Raw genomic sequence first — 23071 nt, forward strand, 5'->3', positions numbered from 1 at the left:
CTTCTAAATATCTGAAAAACTACTGAAACTTCAGTAAAATACTATATAATGATCAAAATTTTAGTGAAGTCTCATAAATGTTTTAGTCAAATTTTTTGTGAAACTTCACAAATATTTCAGTGAAATATTAGCAAGATCTCACCACATTTTCAAATCTCATCAAACGTTTCAGTAAAATGAAAAAGACTTGAGTGATGCGATCATGGATTAAGTTTTGTATGCAATGAAAGAAAATGAGGTCAAGAAAAACCTATGTCATATTTGATAACGTATGTCAAAATAATCCATTTTAAAAATTATTGTGAATATTTATCACTGATTCCAAATGATGTCAAATAATCATTAGGAAGTTTAATATAAATCTGAAGAAGATTTATTTATGGTTTAGGCAGAAAGCGCATAAAAAACCCGTTTGAAATCCGCTTTAAATACGCCTAGAAAATTTCGTATGGGATGGACTATTATCAAATTCCATATGGAATATTTACAAATTCCATATGGACTATTCACAAATTCCATATGGACAACCTACAGATCTCATGGACTAATTTACATATTTCGTGGGATTTTCATAGAGCACGAACGGAATCCATAACATTTCCATATGGATACACTGAAATCCATAAGAGTGGTTCAGCTATAGAATAAAAATGTCCATATGGATATGTCTGTAGAAGTATGTTTGGATTCCATATCCAATCCATGTGGAACATTTCGTACGGGTTAGGAGCATGATTAGAACCAAGAATGAGTTCACCACATTAGTTAGTATAAAACAATAATCTTTTCAATATATACTCCAGAAAAGTCCTAACTTTAAACCAGTTTATAGTTCACAAAATATATTATTGTTCTATGAAAGTAAATTTCACCAACTGAAAAGTGTAATGCTAAAAAGAAAATTGTACTTATATATATTTATACAAACAGCTAAACCATTCCAATACGAATTCCTCACATCTAAAAATAGAACATCTTAGAGCTGATATCACTGAGATAGGAACACTATTCTATATCTTGTTTTAATCAAGGATACAGACAAAATGCATGAAAAAGAGAACTACAACTGGAAATGGGTCACTAATGTTCATTTTTAGTTCACATTTGACGTTTGATTTTGTATGGAGGTTCCTTGAAAAAAAAGACTAGAACATCTAAAAAGGTAATTGGTAAGATGGTGAACAATAGCGTGTTGCTTTGTCATTGTACACTCCGCAAAGTATTTTCCTTATTTGGAACGTAGCTAATATTGAACGTGTATGATATTTAAAACTGCTCAATCTCACAAGATACTGCATATTTTGTATATAATGATTAAAGATGGATTATGTATGGAGTATTTAATAAAAAAAATGTATCTTTGACAGGTAAAAAAACTAGCCTCTAACATAGACTTTGTTTGCCTTCAAATATGGTCTACAGTCTTATAGAAGAGGACTTATTCTTAGTTAGGGCTGTTCCAGTAAAACATATACCCGCGGGGGAAGGTTTTTTCAAATTCAACCAACCCACAACGGAAGCAATTTAAAAAATTTATGATCCACCGTCAGATATATTTTAATCGAAAAACACTGCCTCCTGCAGAAGCATATTTTTTAACATAATTTCTGGCTATGGGTTAGTGGGCAGTAGAAGCGATTTTAATATTGGGTTGGGGACAGAAGCAATTTAAATGCCAGCTGGCTGGAGGTAATCTACTGAATTATTATAGTACATATAATCTACTGCATATTTGTATTTGTATTCATTCATTATATCAATCTTTTCTCCTTTTGTTTGTTTGTCTCTCAGCCATGTATGTCTCCGATACTGTGAAATCAAATTTTCATGATGGCGTATTATTTGCATATGTCACTGAACAGTCCCTTAATACCTACTAATTTAATATCCATGAATACAGATTTTATAATAGGGATTTGTATTCTAATACAGGAATCATGAATTTGTATCCTTACTAAACTGAACTGTGTGTTTACTAAAGTGATCACTATGTTTTGCTATTTTTCTTTGTTCTCAGGCATGCTGCTTTTTATTAGAATAATAGTTGAATCTTGTATTGCTTTAAATGTGCGGTCAGATTCTATGATTCCTTGTTATTATTATTTTTTTAAATAAATGTTTTGGTAAACTTATAATACATGATTTGTCAGAAAACAAACCCTATTAATGCCTGTGAAAGTGATGTTACATTATTTCTGCCAACTTTTACACTATATCATCTCTTGTAAGAACACATATTTCAGTTACCAATGTCTTATTTTTATGCTTGTTGCAAGACTAATATAAAGTTTGAAAAAAGAAAAGAAATATTGGAAGTCAAAATTTTTTATATCATTAATTATATTTTTAAAAATGGATGAAAGTCAATGCATCATTTTTCCCAGAGTAATCGTAAAATCAATGTCATTGCAGTTAACTGTATTGACAAGGGCATCATCATCATCATCACTGTTGGCCTAGCAGTAACATTCTACACTTTCATTCCAGGTGTTGCAGGTTCTATCTCCCACTTCTAGTCTTTCATATGAGACTTATACCTATGGCCTGATGGGCTTTCATGGCAGAGATGTATAAGATGCTAGTATGTGATACAGATCTGAGGGACTTCTATGGCCGAGTGGTACAAGATGCTTGTCATGTGATTACTTGCATCCAATGTGTAATTGAGAATGTTGTCAGTTACTTGTGGAAGGTCATCAGTTCTACATAAGTGGTGTTTCGTGTCTGTAAAGTACTTGGATTTCCTTTAACATGAAAACTGGTTGCCATATATAGATTCATTTCATCTGAAAATGGTGTAAAGGCCATAATGATCTATCGAAACCCGAGATCTCCTGTCTAAATGACTTTGGAAGTTGGAGATAAACATCAAATCAACATAGGCTCTATATACCCAAGTGTATTAAGGAGCTTGCTTTTACATCACTTGCACATCTCACAGTGCGAGTTTTTGTCACAGATCAACCAGTTTGGGTTGGTGGTCTTTCGGGGTTCTTCCTCCACCTAATATATTGTTACCCCAACCCCCAAAAAGAAAAACAAACCAAGCCAAACTAAATCAACCAACTAATCAACTGTGGCAACAACAGTAAAGGTACTAGTCCATCATTTTTGCCACAGCTGTATGATTTTATAAATTCTGACTCTAGTAATTTTTGTAGACCTTTAAATAACGTCAATTATGCCTTTCTGACAGTTACCAAAAAGTCATCATCCGTTTGTATAAATAGATATTTCATGGTGGGCATATGAGATGGAGAAGTTTTAAGCAATCCTGCATCACACGCTGCCGAAAAGTTTACATTTTAGCTCACTTAAAGTTTCTAAAACATTGTCCATTGTTCCAAATATAACTGTTATAACTTATTTAAGCTATATTCACCAATATCTGGAGATATGCATCTGTAATAAATATTTGTAACAAAGGATGAGAATGCATCAATGTTTTTCAATGATGCATTTAAATTGGACAACAATCAGAATCAACAAACTAAGAAATAAAATTATTCACATCTCTCAGGCAGAAGTACAGTGTATATCGGTAATCATAATCTGCACAATTTGCCAATTTGTTTTTCCAACCATACTGATTCATTGGACATAATCACCAGAATGGACAGGAACAAACCAGAACAGATATAACCAGAAGGAGAGTCACACTTCTACTCATTATTGCTTTTAGTATACTTCTCCATTCCGACCTGTTCTTATGATCTTGTCCCCCCACATACTGTCTGTCTTGTCTTTGAAATCTATCTAAATTTTGTCTCTTACTTTTCCTACTTCTATACTAATTGTCTGTGAATATGCATATCAATGTAAAATGCAACAGGGAAACTAAATTCAAGATGGAAAACCTCTACATTTCTGGATGTATTCTGTTTGGCTTCCATGTTTCTGCACAAAACTCAAGAATTCAGGACTCGCTGTACTAATTCAGTTACCCCTATAAAACTGTGCAAACATGATTCAGTAACTTCAAATTTTAAGTGCTCATGATCAAATTTGTATCAGTACATGTATGACGACAGCTTTTGTGAAAAGAAAGCCATAACATCTACACAAATTGGAAATGTGTACTTTCAGTGCTGCACCAAAACGTCAGCTGCTGATTTCAGTAACGAGTCTTCCAAACAAAGTTCTTTAAAGGGACAAAAATTATGTTAATAAAACAATTTCCCTCACTTTTTTCAGTTACTAGCAGTAAAGCTCTCAAAATATCATTTTTACTAAAATCTTGTATTTCCTTTATCAACCAATCAGGGACAGTCAAACCCATATATATTCTATTTTATCTTCACTGATTTATAGTATGGTCCTCATTCTTTCGTATCTGTAGTAACGTGAGTCCTTCAACAACTCTGAGTGGTTGTAAGCATTTTTGGACCATGCTGACTGGACACACTGTAAGATAATGTTCAAGTAACATTAATACCATGGGATAACCAGAAACCAATAAAATCAAATACAATAATCAAGTTATCTCCCTTGCAGGGATGCTGCCAGGATTTCAGGATTTACTCTAACTTTTGTGTGTGTGTAATCTCCATTGAGGAAGTGGTGGCGGGAGGAATAGCCATTGTTAAATATGTTCCTAACGCTTAAATATCTGTCACTTTGTCTTACTGTTTCACTCTGTTAAGGCTCTACGGAAATCAAAATACTCAGATGTCATCTCTAGTTGTATAGCGATTATTACTGTGGTGTCATTGGGCATGGTCACGAGGTTGTGGTGGGGTCTTGGTTGGGATGGCAGAAAGACCATAGGCTTGCTCCATATCTGACAGCTAATTACGATGTTGTTAAAAGAATTAAAATGTTTCCAACAATTCAGTTGGACTCGGATTATATACTTGATTCATAGTCAATGAACAGGTTCTAAAATTGATGTGTGTATTTTGGAGCTATGTTCCTCTGTCACATTCAAGATTTTAATATTCCAAAGGTGAAATTAGTACAGTTGCATCCTACACTTACTATCATGGCTACTTCAATTGTTATTTAATGTGAGACTTTAATGCCAAATGCAAAATACATCTTGTACAACTTTTCTGTTGTTTCTAACAATACTGTAATATGGCAATAGTTTCTGCACACATAAAGTTGATCCGCTTTTTACTTTAGTCCCTTGCCAATTCATATTGTTAGACTTTACAACAAAACTAAGCACATTTTACCTTTTAACAATAATACTTGATTACCAATATTTAGATTGCAAGAAAATATAAGCTACAATTTATTAAAAGTACTGGTACCAGTAAAACTAAAGGAGATGGTAAAAAAGAATCAGGATGAACAGATTAGTAGTGTAGTTAAGAATCTATATATCAGAATAACATCAAGTATTTTGTCACCAATTTCATTAGTTATTGCCACTGCTTCCAAATGTTGTGTAATAGATAATAGTAATCCAATTTGTAATACAAATACCAAATGATGGCTTGGAACTAAGTGCCAAAAAGTCTGCAGAAAATATCACCATGATCAAAATATACATAGGAAGAACCGAACACAAACAGGACATATTTTATCCATCTTGCTTTCAGTTTACACAGATCAGTCAATCTCTTATGTTTAATGTCATTCACTTTTTGCACATAGAGAGCATGTACTTCATTTGGTAATACATCTGCATGATGTGAAAGTTTGTCTCGATCTTCTTTTGTTGCCATAGTGGTTCGGCTAACTAGTGATCTACACACACGTAATTATGTTGTATGGGGATTCTCTTATGTTCCCTATGAGCATTAATCTGTTAATTTTAATTGTTTCTGAATATAATATGATCCTCCTGTTCTGTGTACAAATAGCATTCTGTGCTGAGAACTCCTTGCATTGCCAGCTGTCTGAAACGCATATGCATAACTAGCTTGAACAAGTTACTGTTCTTTATGGCTGTGCATTTTTCAAAATCTCACAGGTATGGCCCCATTGGTATTCTCTCTTGGATATCTGTGTTCCAAAAAGAAATGTTTTCCAGAGGTCTCACTCGGATTTTAAATAATTTGGCAAAAATAAGAGTCCCACCAGCAAAAGTTGCAATCTCATCCCATAAACCTATGCATATTATAATAACTATTGGTTGCCATTGAGTTTAATTTCTACATTCTTTATAACACTGACATAGCTCTTGTTTGTCCATCAGAGTCTGAATTTTGTCAATCCAAAAAAGGTCACATTCAAAGCACAAAGCTAGGCATCACACACTTTCTTACACTTGGCTACTGTCCCATCCAAACTATCAATTCTAACAACTTCAGCACTCTCCTGAATGTCGTTACAATCTCCGTCAGTTTGTGGTTGAAACCAAAAATACTCATTCAAGTCTAAGTCTCAACATGTCATGAGTCCGAGGTCACGTGCACTGCTTACTCCGCTACACTCGGATATGAACACAATAATGAAAGCTAAAGTTGTTAATATGATGTACTGTTATAAATGACCACATATACATATCTGTGTCTTTTTGCCTCTGATTTCAAGCACTGTAAATATCAGTAGATTTTCCGACGCAGCTGCAGGTCAAAACCTTTGATCTTGCCGCCCAAATACTGGAGCATGTTCGTTTGATATACTCTTATAATGGTGAAATGTCCGGGGAGGAGCTCTCAGCCACTAAATTATGTCATTGCAAATATCAGCACAGCTAATAGATTAACACATTTTCCAAATAAGCAGGTGGCTAAAGCAGAACTGGCAAGTCTTTGAATTTTTCCGCCCACCTATTACATGCGTACGGATGACTCTTGCCTAAGTGATTTTCTGCGTCCCCAATAAAAAAAATGGCATCCAAATACGCGTGATTAAGCATTTCCGAGACCCTTGAGTTTTCACTAACATGAACTCTGCCAAAGATTCACTTCCTTGAATCAGTGCTTTGCTGCCTCTTATGCCAGACTTTTTCTCTTTCATAATGCTGTATTATGGTTTAAGTCCAACATTCCCATACTGTGCTTGTTCAGACATGGGTATCTTAAATAAATATAAGCGACATATTGTCCATCCCACACGTACATCAGACTCGCATTCAACATCGCATTCAACATCAATTTTGGTATCAAAATCACACACTGGTATTTCAATAGACATTTTCCCGATGTCCAACAGACTGATATACATGAAATTCATTGTCATCATAGCTATCACCAGCCAGTATTTGCCGACTGAAAACGTCGTCTGAATACAAACCCTGTTGTAATTCCGCCATTTTGGTTTTACGTGTGGACCTTAATTGAAACACACATTTGTAAAACTTCCATGATGAAAATAAGGTTAAAAGTGCCATAAATGCTTGTTCCAGGGCCCAATAAACCAATCAAATTTAGTTTAACAGCCAGTCATGTCGAATCGAAGTATGCAGCTATCTGGATGTAGCAACAAGTGCTGCAGTTATGTCGCAAAATGCACTTTTAAAGTTGAAAGTTTAATAAAAATTGCATACTGCGCAAAACACATATTTTATATCCGCGACGTTGCCGTAATTTGCGGAACGCGTATCACTACTTTAGAAGTAGGCGAATTCGTACAAATTACGTGCATTCACGTGTACTGACATGATTTTCTGACCCAATGTTTTATAAACGTTAGACTACTAGGAGGGGGTTAGGTGCGATTTTAAATATATATTCGGTTTGTTATTTTTCCTGACAACCCCAGCAACGATGTCTCATTTTGTTAACACAACCCACAATATAAGTGATTTTCCTAACCAACCTTCCACTATCAGAATCAAAATAGCCTGAAACACAACCTCCTACAGAAGTTTTTTTTGAAGTGCCGTCCCCGGGGATATATGGTTTACTGGAACAGCCCTTACCATCTTACAAACATTGTGAAGTTTGTAAAGTACATCCACCTTTAATACTTACGTTTGGTCCAGAGCTGCGTGAAAGACTCTTTAGAGTCGTTGAAATAGATACCTGGCTGCGCCTTCTTTTAGCATTAATTTGCTTTATGGCTTCCTTTAGCTTTAAGAAAAAGATGAGGCAATGTTTACAATAATATCATTGATGATAATAATAATGTGAACCTAGCACAGCTCCTAATCTTTAGAAGACCTGAGTGCTTTACAATATTATACAACATATAAAAATATAGGACAACAAGATTACACAAACACCATGAAATTACAAAACAAAACAAAGATGCTAGGTTTACTGGGATGTCATGCATTACTTTGGTTCCACTTATCATATGGAGGTTTATTTTAGTAGCAAAGAAGGAAGGGCGGAGGGTTGTAGGGAAAGTGTGAATATAATCTAGAAGTTTTAAAGTGTTTGGATTTTCAGGACAGTCAAAGTGACAACTGAAATCTCCAAGAATAATTGTATTGCCACCCATCGAATTTCCATACACAAGGAAGTTAGAGAAACAGCTAAAAAAAACAGATATTCAGTCAGCTTGCTTTTAGTCACAGAATACAGTGAAATTTATATATAAAGGACACTCAAGAAACCATACAATTTTATCACTTATATACATTGCCATTATGCCCTGTCACCATTCAAACAATGGTCGGAGCATTGTGAAATGCAAGAATTCTGCATTGTTGTTTAATTTTTAACATTTTCAACACATTTTAGGAAATATTATACCAAGTAAGGGGGTGGCATGTGCTGTTCTTAAGGATACACAAAGACGGTTGACCTGAACGGGTAAAAAATTAGCAATCCTGGGATAACCAGTTTGACACTCCATCAACAGAGCTGCTGTTGCTTGTTGTTGTTGTTGTAGGGTTTAACGCCATTTTTCAGCACACGATAGGCTATACATGGCGGCCAGTATTAATGGTGGAGGAAGAAACCGGGAAGTCCCCGGAAAGAACCAACGACCCTCGAGAAGCAACTGGCAAGCTTTCTCACATACCCACATTGGCCGAATCCTAGACTCGAACCCACGCAGACAGAGGTGAGATGGCAGTGATCCGTAACGGTGAGCGCGTTAGACCACTCGGCCACTCGGGGCCCCGCCTGCTGTTGCTTCTGAATTATGTACGCATATTAAGTCAGTTATGGGAAAGTCCCGTAAAATATGGCCATGTTATTCTTGCAAGTGTGATAGTCAATGGTCTTGCTAACATAAAGTGTGAATGAAATCAAAAGATGTGTTTGCTACCTGTTTGAACCAGTCAATTCTATATATGAAGTCTTCTCAACTCTGCAAAATATGCCACTTGGATGCCCTTTTTATTTCAATATATGGTAATATCTATTTAAAATTGAATAGTCTCGATGTAGGTAAATTCTATTTATGTACTGACACCATTTTCTTTTTTTTGGAGTGAACATGTCATTTGGTCTTTTGATCCTCATATCGATAGGTTTCTTTCTTACTGTAAGTGCAAGCCATCACATGGTTTGGGAATGGTCTGAGATGCAAACCCACTGTTTTTGCTTGGAAACAATTTATCTTCTTTCAGAGACCCTGTTCGTTGACGTTTGGACCCAAAACTCAATAGCTTCTAAATTACCTCAAGTGCGAGATATTTACACGGTTTAATTGAAGTATCTTCCCATAAGCTTCTGCTTCTATGCAGCAACCATTTTGTTTTACATTTTAGTACATGACTTAGCCCTTTGATTCAAAAACCAATATGATTTATCCATACACCATTTGAAAGCTCTTCATAAATGTTGGTAACCGTTGATTAAAGGAACCACTGTTATGGTGTGGAAACTAATCTCTTTAATCAGTCACAAAAACCTTGACATTTGCCCTTCTGACCCTGAGATTGACAGGTTCTTCCGAACTCCGAATGGAAACATCAACACAGTTTGGTAACTATAGAAGGTGGACAACTAAAACTATTGCGTGGAAACCAATTTGGCGACATCACAATGTAGTATGTTCCTTCTTATGCAGGCATACAAAAGTCATCATCAGTTTTATATAGTCTTGTTTCGATCAATTCACAAGACATTTTACTTGAATTTAAAAGTAGGAAAATGCTACACATATTATATATATGCCTTGATCCTGGACAGTATTTTTTAAAAATATTCATGAAGTTAAAACCGATCAAATATAGGTACACATGTGCAGATAAATAAATGAAATAAACAATATTCTGAATTTATTTGCTTAAAATCAGCCAAAATATACTCATTTTTTATTATCTGAAGCTAAGGTGTTATTGCTACTTATCAAAGGGTTTGTGTCTAGAGCAAAACTGAACTGTACAAAAACATGTCCATGAAGCAAGTGGTTGATTCTAAAGATAGTGCTTTAATATAAGCATCGTGTTTACATGCATTCAGATTAGAGACTTAATATTCATAAAAGCGCATTTATTTTGAACTTACGTGATGATTGAAGACGCAATGGAACAAGAAAATGAAAAGTCCCTGAAAATTGAAAGAGAAACAATTTAACATGACAATACTATGCACACAAAAGTGTATACAATAAACCCGTTTCACCAAAATGACATTTCTGGATTCAGTGTTTGTGGCAATACTCATCTTTAATTCAAACATAAAAGAAGAAAACAATAACTAGCCAAAATATAAATACTGCAAATTATGTAACATTATGTTTGCACCAATTATCTTATTTATCTGTCAACCGCTCCGTTGGCGTAGTTGTTAGAGCGCCCACCTCGGAAGCGGGAGGTCGTGGGCTTGAACCCCAGCCGAGTCATACCAAAGACTTACAAAAATGGTACTAATAGCTGCCTCTCTTGTCGCTCAGCATTAACAGATTAGTGTTAGGACTGGTCGGCCTGGTGTCAGGATAATGTGACTGGGTGGGACATCATGCTACATGTCTGCGGCTTGATGCCCCAGTGCTAGACATCACTATAAACTGCCACACTGCAGACATCATAGCGATATGACTTAACAATTGTTAAAGCTACAGTAAAAATCCTAATCACACACACACATTTCTCTGTTATATCTATTCAGATGTATCATATCCATGAATAAACTGAAATTTTCAAACAATATTTTAACAAATGAATCTGGTGTACTCAGAAAAGTCTATATTCCCAAATAATGCACTAAATGATACTAAAAATACAAATTATAGTATCACCTATATGAACAAGCAAAAATGATGTTCTGGTAAAAAGACATTAAATTCATACTAAACATTTTTTAAGTGACTATTCATTCATGCATACCTGCAAGGAGTTTATTATTGCAAACACATATTGGAAGACAACCAGATCTTCATTGACTGACAATATTCCAAACACCCATGTGATTCCTGTGATGGGCAAAAGAACGCAAAGACTTCGAACAGCGGTTCTAGGTAGAGAAAATAAGAACAAATAAATATGAAAATTCAAGACAAAATGTTCGGTGATGATTCATTACAACATTCAAATATAATACATATATTTTAGTTTTAGTTAGATTTACCTCATCTTGAAATATATATAGGCGCTACCCCATATTATGGTAATGTAAATACAGATGTTTCTCACTATAAAGCCACACAGCATATCACTACCCATCTTCTGAAGAGATCAGTAAAGTCACATAACTCTTTAAATTGTTGTGTTTTGTTGTTTTCACTGCTTCCCATAAATTTAGTACTTGTCTAAAAGCAACTGAACATAATGTGGCATCACATCCTTTTGTTGCATTCATTTTATCAGTCCGTATTACTACAGTGAACCTTGTTATAAGAACACTTAGTATATAACTCTGATTTTAACATGGATCACGTGACTGTATGGCCCTTCTGACCACATTTTATAAAAGAAGCACTGTTCATTGTCGGGGCCCCAGGTGATTGAGTGATCTAAGGCACTCACCTTTACAGATCACTGATATTGAATCTATGTCCACCTGGGTTCGAGTCTTCAGTTCAGCCAAAGAGGGTATGTAAGAATGCTTTCCACTACGATTCTGTAGGTTAGTTGGTTCTTCCCAAGGTTTTCGTTGGGTCCTTCCTCTATGAGATATACTGGCCGCCATATAGGGAATATCAAGTGTTGAACAATGGCGTTAAACTCACAACACCACAAACCACAGACTGTTTATAGTTGACAAGAATGAATCAGTGTAACGATGAGTAGGGCTTTTAAAATGTGTTGATTGGTGTTAGATCCAGCGCCTGACATTATCTAAGTGAGCAAGGCCAGATATGCATATAGTAAAATATGAGATAGACAGAGCAGTTGTGAGGAACATCGAATTCATTACATAGTTACATGTATGAGCTTTAAACAAGTTTCCTTTGCATTATCATGTATGACACTGACTTGTTTTCATCAAGAATAGCTCGTTCAAGTTAATTAGCAAAACTAAGGAATCCACTTGACTAGATGGACAGATGCACCTTCATAATTGACACATATTAATGATAGATGGTTTTCAGAATGACATTTAGCGCTAAGTTTAAGATTTTCAGATGCAATGCCAACTGTTAACAAAACATTTTTTTTCCAGTAAATATCCATCTGAAGGTCTTGAAGTAATGTGCACAATTCAACTGGAAATTCAGCGGTGACAAATAACATATATATATATATATATATATATATATATATATATATATATATATATATATATATATATATATATATATATATATATATATATATATATATATATATATATATATATATATTTATATATTCACGATACACAACTTTGATTTAATATTGTTTGATTGAACCCAGAAGGTAGTCAGCAATACATCCGATGAAGTTAGGGCATCCATGTGAACTGATATCAATTTCACCTAGATTAACACCAGTCCAAAATCTAAAAATGGTTTTCGTGATTGTGCAACATAACCGGTATAACATACAATGTCTCTGAACTATATTCAGTTTAGTAATGGCTTTAGCAATTTAGGCACGTGCTACTGCAACATTAGGCCCTTCGCCTTCGTCATTAGTTTTTTGCCAGTAGCTGTCTTGAACACGCCTAATGGTCTTTGCTTTTAGTATACACCTGTCATGGACTGACCTTTAAGGTCATTGAACCACCATATACGTTGCATAATATATCAGATAAAAGCAGACTGAAAACAACATTGTTCTTGTATTTTGATCCTATTTGACCCACAACCAATTTATTTTCCAGTATCCATTAAATGTTCTTCATGCTTTGCATTCTTGTTTGTTATACTTTTTTGTTGGGTCCATTTTCATCATTTTTGTGGATTCCTGCATCTGTTCAGATTTGCCAATGGCGAAGCTAAAGCTAAATAAATTGATCACTTGTACTGATCGTTTGTTATGTTTATTGGAGCGGAACCTTATTTCTCAGGTCAGATCATGCTAGAATTTTCTCTTTCCAAGCAATAAGGTGAAGTCTCTTTGAACAAGGTTAGAATTTGACATGTGATATAACTTTTATGACTATTTTGGATTTGATTTCCAATACTGTAAGTTCTTTGTATATTTTCAGGAAGGTAAAGTATTTGTTGTATTTTACAAAATCTTGTTGGTTTTCGCTTTCTTCTGTTACTTAGTTTAAGATCATAGGGTCATACAAACCTGATAAAATGACACTGCAGGTTTTTGATCTGGTGTATAAACTGACTTCCACAACTTGCTGTTTCCATCTCTTTTCACCCAATAATCTTTTCTTGCAACTTAATATTGCTCAAAAGAGAGAATTTGTCATTTATTCAGTTGCTCACCACCTGGAACCACACTTTTACCATTGCACTGTTTGAAGCAATATATGGAGGTTATGACTCTGTTTGCAAGTAATGCACTTTGCTGGTTCCATGATGAACATTTTTGATGCTTGATTCAAATGGGTTAAGCCAGATAAGATATCACACACTTAAAACTATATTTTCAGGTATTTCATGAGAGCAGATAGAACAAACATGATGCCATCCCTCTGTCATATTCATCCAACCGAATAAGACCAGCTCATCCAGGCAATCCAGTTCGGTTCCCCAAAGGTGTTAGTAGACAATTACCAATAGGGGCTGCAATGAACCACAATACTGTCTTGTGTGTATCAATACAACTTTAATGTTTGGAATTTTACCCCTTCTGTAATACGTCGGGTACCTGTCTTTTAAAGTCATACCAGAATATGCTGCATTGAACGAACACGGAAAACAATCCTTTGAGGGCTAAAAGAAATGCTACCAAAACCAAAAACAACAACAAAAGACCGAAGGAAACATGGCTCAATCATGCCAGCGATGAAGGAACAAGTTCCCACTTGCACCAATAACCCCATTACACTGGTATAGGTGGAATGTTTAGTGTACTGGAATCTGAACATAAGGTTCAAGACATTACGCAGCACACCAGGACCATGGACTAATATATGATGAACAAGGAAATAACTTGAAGCTGGTTGTTTACAAGGCAACGTTTCAGAAAAGCCCTTCAGTCTCCAACCTCTTCCCACCCCTCCCACCACCCACTAGATACAATATCTATATATATATATATAGATATAAAGACATTATCACCCTAACATAAAGGTGGCAGTCTTACTTAAAACACCAGTACCGTGATAGTATAGAATGAAAAAAAAAAAAAAAAAATGGTCATTCCAAATTTGGCCTATGTGCTTGACCTGGAGAAAGGCGCTTCAATAACTGGTATATAATTCTTGACTGGTGACGCAAAGTCCATGTATCTATATATAAATCTTCACATGAACACAATAAGATAATACATTAATCTACCAACAATCTAAAAACAGTACATATTTTTAATGGAACAAGATTATACTCACTTAGCTTTAAGCTTTTCAGACTTGGTCATCATGGCAGAGGAGCTAAACATCCGTTGGAACACCACTATTATGATGATAAAATTAAGCTGAAAAATAAATCAATAAGAAGCAGCTATATAAACAAGGTGCTGAATACAGATTATGTGCTAGCTAAATAAGATTTGAACTTACATGTGATTTACCAACTGTATAGAATATTTATGAAAATATTGAATTACCATAAGATAAATATATTACAACACACAGATGCTGACACATTTAGGATCCAAACTATTGGCTTAAGTCATAAATAGAACAAACAGTACATACCATGATCTATTAGGATATTAATTTTATGAGAGCAGACCTGGATCTACGATTGTAATAATTTGGTTCTGATTGTCAATAAGCCTTTACAAGTTAATTTATATAAAAGAATTTCATATTAACATCTAAAACTGGAAAAAAAGAATAGCAAGGAAACGAGATCTTTAGTTGTATTATAAGTTATTTGTTTCAAATGCGTCTTCTTTCCAACTGTTGGTACTCCTAAGAAAACTTATTTATCTCTCCAGGTCAATTTAAATTTAAATGCCCAACGTAGTAGTAATAATAATAACAATGATAATAATTATTTGTTCAAAAAGGGCGACCAATTTATTGAATGAATATTTTCTACTATGGCACTGTTATGAAAAGTATAATAATCTCCTTCATACAAAAGATAATAGTAATTACTATTTATTTTAAAATGCGTTTAGTAGCATAGATACTAAATTATATCATATGCTATTAGTAACACATACATACACTTTATATCTCTTCATAAATACTGTTATATTGTTTGCAGCATTTACATGCAGTGTAAGTTTGTTCTTCAGAACTTTGTAGAGTATTGAAAATGTTTCTTTAATTGCCTGTTCTTGTTTTTGGTGGATGAAGGTTTCCATGTGATATATTGAATAAGAATGAATATGCCCTCTAAAGAATGTCTGGTGTGGCTCCATGTAGACGTTGATACACAAGAACCACCTTGAGATAATCAATCCTTTCATAAATTATAAATCATTTTATTCTACAATCAGTGGTTTTGATGAATTATCAATAGACACATCTAAAAAACATGCGTGCGGCCATTATATGAAATTTATAAATCTTGTCAAGCTCAGATTTGGTACAGTTTACCAATACATCTGAAGGAATTGTAGTATTGCATGAGAGTATATGTAGGTAAATAGTCTTGATTTTTCTGAGTATGTCAATTTTGGATGACAGTGTTTTAGATATTTGTCAGTATGGTCATCCTATTGTAAATTCTGATCTACCTACAAGTTTTTCGTGTTTGACAATTTCTAACTGATTATTATTTATTGTAGGAGTTAATTCAAGGTTCCGTTACTTTTGTATTTTGTCAAAAAAATTATACATTTTGCTCATCCAACAAGATCCAAGTATAATTTAGTTTTGGATAACATCAATATTTAAACCATTAATAAATACAATTTTGCAACATCTGCAAACACATCTATATTGGTGGATTAATTAGTTAATGGAAGATTATTTACATTAATACACTATAGGAGAGGAAATAAAACAGATCCTTGAATAATAAGTAAGTGAATAATGTAAATTTGTTGGCTAATAATGCTAATGGTTACTTGCTGAGACCTTTAGCTTTGGCATGACCTAAACAAGTTTAAGCAAGAATTATCAAGCTTGTAACAGTTCAATCTTCACAGAAGAATTTCAGTTAGATCAAAGGCTTTCTTGAAGTCAAGAAAAAACATTTACCATAGAAATGTTGTGCAATGGTCCAGCCCTCTTTATGAGGTGCAACCTGAACATGTAAAAGCTGTTTATATTCTATGAACGAAATCTGAAGTCAATTACTAAGTGATTTAGAACTGAATCCAAATCAAATTAAAGTACATAAAAATACATACATTCGTGTTCGTTGGTGTGTAATGTTTTATATAATATGATACAAATCAAACTGAGCAAGAACAATGTACCAGTCTTTGGCAATTTAATACATAGTAAAACATTTAAATGAACAAATAGTGTCCAATGTACCACTCTTTGGCAATTTAATCATAGCTTTCTTACCAAAATAACTAATGCTGCTGGACCAACAAATGCCCATATTAGACCATCCTCTATTGATAGCCAACAACTGAAATACAAGGTAAACAATTTTTAAACTCAGAGTGAGCAACATGGAACACAGCATTCAAATAATAAAAAAGTCAAAAACTTGTACAGCCTAAGTCTAGCAAGATACCTCCTGAAGGAAATGATCTGCTGCACAGATATTCTATTCAAGAAAACAAATTTAATCTTAATAATCATATTATTCTGAAAATATTTCTTACTACTATCTCCTTTCCTTTGAATATTTGATAATGTTCAGCCTGTGGAAATTCGATGAAGTTTTTAGTACTCATTTAGTACTACAATTATGGGCAATATTGACATAACACTTTGTCACCATTCATCTCTATATAAAGACACTTATTTTGGGATAGATATTGATGAGAAAAGCCAACAAAAATGCACACCAACCTATACATAAATGTACATTATTTTGGATTACTCGGACACTTTTCTTCGAAAAAATATAAAATCTTAAAAAAGTTAAAATACCACATTTATCAAGTAATCAAACCTAAAGTGTTTTTTGTGTCTGTGATTGTGTGCCCAAGGGTCTTGTCAGTATATGATCTCATACTGATTTTGAATGGAAAATAAATTCACAGTTACATGAGTGATGCTGGAAATGATCCAAGTCACTAAAAGTCAATAGGTCATTGAATAGCCTTAAAATCATGATAAGCCTAGCATATGCCAGAACATATGATTAGTATGTTCGAACCTCCTCAGATGTAACTCATTTGAGACCTAAAAAATAATAAGAAGGTCACCACTACCTCTATGTCGCATTACCTCATGAACCTCAAACTGAAACATATGTCATTTAATTACTTTGATGAAAAGGTATTGCACTAAGAACAATACGTATACATCAATTTCCATGTTTATGTGACTACAAGTACCCAATAAACTAACCAAAATGCAAAAGGTATAATGAGTCATAGGAGCTAAATCAATCTGACCTCCTTGTGTCTATTTAGCATTAAACAACACGATGCATCCACTGAAATTGCATGACTCTCCAACCAACTGATGACATAAATGAACATCTCAACTTAAGTCAGACAAGTATAGAGTGTTTGCCACGATGATCTATGTTTGGCACATTGGTGTCTTTTATACCACGATGTATGTACACATCAACACACGTGTCTCTGTGACCAACAGTACTCGATAAACTAACCACATTACTGATGTATAAGCAAGGTATACAACTTTAATATCTAGGTTAATCTGAAGCTTGCACTGCAAAACATCCTTACACTATGGAATGACATATGAACCAGAATGGTATAAGATAAGAGCATACTGACATAATATTTCAAAACCTAAGACGGTTAGTTAAATAGTATCGAACAAATAAAAGCCTTTAACGTTGAAGTTAATATAGGGTATATACAGACGGACATATTGATGGATGCATGTTATGTTCTGACATTCATATGGATATCAAAGTGATCACAATGTTGAGCTTCTGAAAAGGCTGGCTTGACAAAAATATGCATTCCATGTCTGATTAAAATGTATTCATAAATACAGATGTTAAAGTAAAAACTTGCACAGCATAACACATGAATGATTGTGAACATGGGCCAACAACATTGTTCTCTTAAACTTTGAGCATGTTAACTACAAAGATAATGATGCTACACGACTAGACTAGCTACAAAGGTAGTGATGCTACTTGTTAGACTAGCTACAAAGACAGTGATGCTACATGAGTAGACTAGCTACAAAGACAGTGATGCTGCATCACTAGACTAGCTAGAAAGGTAGTGATACTGCATGACTAGACTAGCTACATTGACAGTGATGCTGCATGACTAGACTAGCTACAAAGACAGTAATGCTGCATGACTAGACTAGCTAGAAATGTAGTGATAATGCATGACTAGACTAGCTACAAAGGTAGTGATGCTTCATGACTAGACTAGCTACACAGGTAGTGATGCTACATGACTAGACTAGCTACAAAGGCAGTGATGCTGCATGACTAGACTAGCTAAAAAGGTAGTGATGCTCCATGACTAGACTAGCTACAAAGTTAGTGATGCTACATGACTAGACTAGCTACAAAGGTAGTGATGCTACATGACTAGTCTAGTTACAAAGGTAGTGATGCCACATGACTAGACTAACTGCACCGGTAGTGATGTTACATGACTAGACTAACTACATAGACAGTGATGCTACATGACTAGACAAGTTACAAAGGTAGTGATACTACATGACTAGACTAGCTAAAAAGTTAGTGATGCTACACGACTAGACTAGCTACAAAGGTAATGACACTAGATGACTAGACTAGCTACTATTGTATTGATGCTACATGACTAGACTAGCTACAAAGTTAGTGATGCTACATGGGTAGACTAGCTACAAAGACAGTGATGCTACATGACTAGACTAGCTAGAAAGACAGTGATGATACATGACTAGATTAGCTACATAGACAGTGATGATACATGACTAGACTAGCTACAAAGGCAGTGATGCTACATGACTAGACTAGCTACACAGACAGTGATGCTACATGACTAGACTAGCTACAAAGACAGCGATGCTACATGACTAGACTAGCTACTAAGGTAGTGATGCTACATGACTAGACTAGCTACAAAGGTAGTGATGCTAGATGACTAGTCTAGCTACAAAGGTAGTGATGCTAGATGACTAGACTAGCTACAAAGATAGTGATGCTACATGACTAGACTAGCTGCACAGCTTGTGATGCTACATGGCTAGACTAGCTACAAAGGTAGTGATGCTACATGACTAGACTAGCTAGAAAGACAGTGTTGCTACATGACTAGACTAGCTACAAAGACAGTGTTGCTACATGACTAGACTAGCTACAAAGACAGTGATGATACATGACTAGATTAGCTACATAGACAGTGATGCTACATGACTAGACTAGCTACAAAACAGTGATGCTACATGACTAGACTAGCTACAAAGACAGTGATGCTACATGACTAGACCAGCTACAAATACAGTGATGCTACATGACAGACTAGCTGCACAGGTTGTGATGCTACATGGCTAGACTAGCTACAAAGACAGTGATGCTACATGACTAGACTAGCTAGAAAGACAGTGATGATACATGACAGACTAGCTGCACAGGTTGTGATGCTACATGGCTAGACTAGCTACAAAGACATTGATGCTACATGACTAGACTAGCTACAAATACAGTGATGCTACATGACAGACTAGCTACAAAGACAGCGATGCTACATGACTAGACTAGCTACAAAGATAGTGATGCTACATGAGTAGACTAGCTACCAAGACAGTAATGCTACATGACTAGACTAGCTACAAAAACAGTGTTGCTACATTACTAGACTAGCTACAAAGACAGTGATGATACATGATTAGACTACCTACAAAGCGAGTGATGCTACATGACAAGACTAGCTAGAAAGACAGTGATGCTACATGACTATTCCTAAAAGTTCACTTACAATTTCTCATTTCCATATCCCTCTAGCTTTGTCACACCCAGAGATACGGCAACTACTACAGCTGGCAAAACTGAAAGCACAAACAATGTTTCGTAGCTCACAAATATGGCTCCAATCAGATATATTTTTCCTCATTAAAAACACAATGAATGAATGGCAATGATATGTATAAAAAAAGTTATGTTTATTGCACTTTACTGTCTCTAACCTAGCATGTTTTATATGATCACATTATCTCACAACTCATTGTCAAAATTGTTAAAATTACTTGCTATGTATACTAGCTTATTGGTTGGGTCCTACTGCATGACATAGACCCTTAAAATGTGCTGGATGAATAAGGTCTATGTTGTTGGTTTTATTAATTATTCCTATCAAAATGGCATATATCAATGTCGGATTGTGTATTATGCGCTGGCAGATCTGGATTTATGCAGTATGCACTTGGACCTGATCTATAAGTGAATATGTACAGTATTTATTCCATGTTCATGGTTGCTTACTGGGTGTACTACATTTCATAAGCGATTAGGGTTTCATTCATGACATACAGTAAGAGCTTTAAAGGGAAAGTGCATGTTACAATTTGTTTAGGAAACAAATTTATATTTTATCCACACCAGAATTTAATTTATTTTATATTTGTACAAAATAAATGACATGAAATTCCCATATAATCACCATTACATCATTGTATTATTAGTTTGTTTACAATATCTGCTGCACAACTGAAACTTGTGATTACATCACTTCAATGCTAAACGTAATAAACTCATTACTGACTATTTAGACAATTATAATGCTGAAGCTGCAGTATGAACTGATGCTTTAATTTTTTAGCCCTTATAAAGCACCAATTTTCTGTTTTTAAGTCAAAGGTCCGCAGCCACTGTCCTTTAATAGTGCTAAGGTTGGAAATTGTTGCAAACTTAGAAGCTATTGTGGGCAAACATAATTGCAGCTGATTTAACAAGAATTCTTCAAATTGACTGAAGCTCTACTGACTGAACATAAATTCCATACATTCAAGATAAAACCATCTCCTTCGTCTGATTGCTGTGTGTTGACATGATATCAGATAGTCTTCAGTTTTAACAAGATTTTCAAATTAGCTGATGTGGTAGGCATATAGAATGTCAGATTGGCACCATTTTCATTAGGTCAGTTAGTCATCAATTGAATTTTTGGGGTGACAACTCCAAATCAATATGACGTTTCAGGGTGAACAGCACTAACATGATATCAAGGAGAGCTGTCATGACAGCCATATTGTATGTACATGTACAGTGTTACCATTTTCATTTCGGTCAAACTAAGTATCATAAGAAGACTGTGAATATCAGATGTTGAAATAGTCATCCGTTTGGCAGAAAATGAGATATTCTCTGGATGGTCATCAGGATGACAATATTGATGGTCACATTGCATAACTTATTAAAGACACTATAACAACTCTTCTGATGAAAATCCTATGTTCAAGATGGCCAGTCATACTGGACATCAGATCAGATTTTAGTTTAGGACCAAGAAGACATTGCAAGACATTTCCCATGAATCCCCATGTTGATATGACCTTTGGAGAAGTAATAGTAACAAAATTTTCAATGTGTCTGACTTGAAGTTCATAATAGATTTCAGATTCACACAATTTCCATTCGGACCAAATAGATATCAAAAGAAGCCTTCAGTGACAGTACAATACCAAAAGGACAACTGATCTAGAAGAAGTACCGACACCAACATGTTGGAAAGGGGCATTGTGTCGGCCACATTGGTGGTCACATCATGATCATTTTCATTTAAGATCAATTAAATATCATAAGATGTATTCTGATGAAAACCTTGCGTCAATATAATTTTTTCTTCAGGAGTAGCGATAACAAGATTTTCAAGATGGCTGCTGTGAAAGCCATATTGGTCATCATATCAGCTTCTTTTCATTTATGACAAACTTGATGTCATCTGGTGGAAACCCCATGTCAATAGGAATTTCCTTTTAGGTGAATGAGAAATAACAGGATATTCAAGATGGCTGCCATGAAAACCATGTTAAATGGTTGATTAGGACCAATGGGGTCAGCTAGTCCTCACAAGTTTTTAAGTAAAAGTCCCATGATGATATGTTCATCCAGGAGGAATCGCATAATGAAGATCTTCAACATAGCTTATATGTCAGTCATAGTGGATATCAGACCAACAACATTTTCATTAAGGACCAACTATAGATCATAAGAAATCTTTAAGTGAAAACCCTATGTCAATAAGACTTTCCATTCAGGAGAAGTAGTGATAACAATATTTTTAAGATGTCTTGTATGGTGAACATATTGGATTTCACAAACACACTATTTTATTACGATCAACAAGATCATGGGAAGTAGAACTAACAACAAGTGAATTGTTGAATAATTTATTTGATGAAACTATTTATCTCAAACAACATTCGTTGCTATACGATATTTATTATGGCAGTAACTATAATCAACTTCAGCACAGAACAAACCATTTGGAAAGCCTTTGATGCTATCATATCATTTATTAATTTTACTTCAGGAATACTGTGGTGCACAAAATTGTGGAAGATAAAGTTGATTTTCAAAAGCTTGAACTAAATTATTTCCCTGAGTTTGACTGAACTTTATTTACATTTTATATAGTGTCAGGTTAACATGCAATATATAATAAAAAGTTAATTTTTCAAGCCGATACTGGTTGCCACTGAAAGTCTGACTTGACTGGAGTAAGGTGTTAAATGCTTACTTAAGGATACATAAACAATGACCAGTGGGACTCCAGCCA

At 34.8% G+C, this 23071-nt stretch overlaps 1 protein-coding gene across 1 annotated transcript in view; it reads right to left on the bottom strand.

Annotated features, from left to right (window-relative positions):
* Positions 1–23071, bottom strand: part of LOC149786779 (adhesion G protein-coupled receptor B1-like) — a 59742-nt gene that overhangs the window by 18574 nt on the left and 18097 nt on the right. The window contains exons 5-10 of the mRNA XM_089977287.1: positions 20273–20342; positions 16755–16821; positions 14670–14755; positions 11123–11249; positions 10302–10343; positions 7869–7967 (exon numbers count right to left, since the gene is read on the bottom strand). Of these exons, the coding sequence (XP_089833413.1) occupies positions 7869–7967; positions 10302–10343; positions 11123–11249; positions 14670–14755; positions 16755–16821; positions 20273–20342 (491 nt within the window). The remainder of the gene's footprint in view (positions 1–7868; positions 7968–10301; positions 10344–11122; positions 11250–14669; positions 14756–16754; positions 16822–20272; positions 20343–23071) is intronic.

Source organism: Sinohyriopsis cumingii, chromosome 12 (genome assembly GCF_028554795.1).
Source record: "Sinohyriopsis cumingii isolate HCF-2022 chromosome 12, ASM2855479v2, whole genome shotgun sequence".
In the NCBI taxonomy this organism is placed as follows: domain Eukaryota; kingdom Metazoa; phylum Mollusca; class Bivalvia; order Unionida; family Unionidae; genus Sinohyriopsis; species Sinohyriopsis cumingii.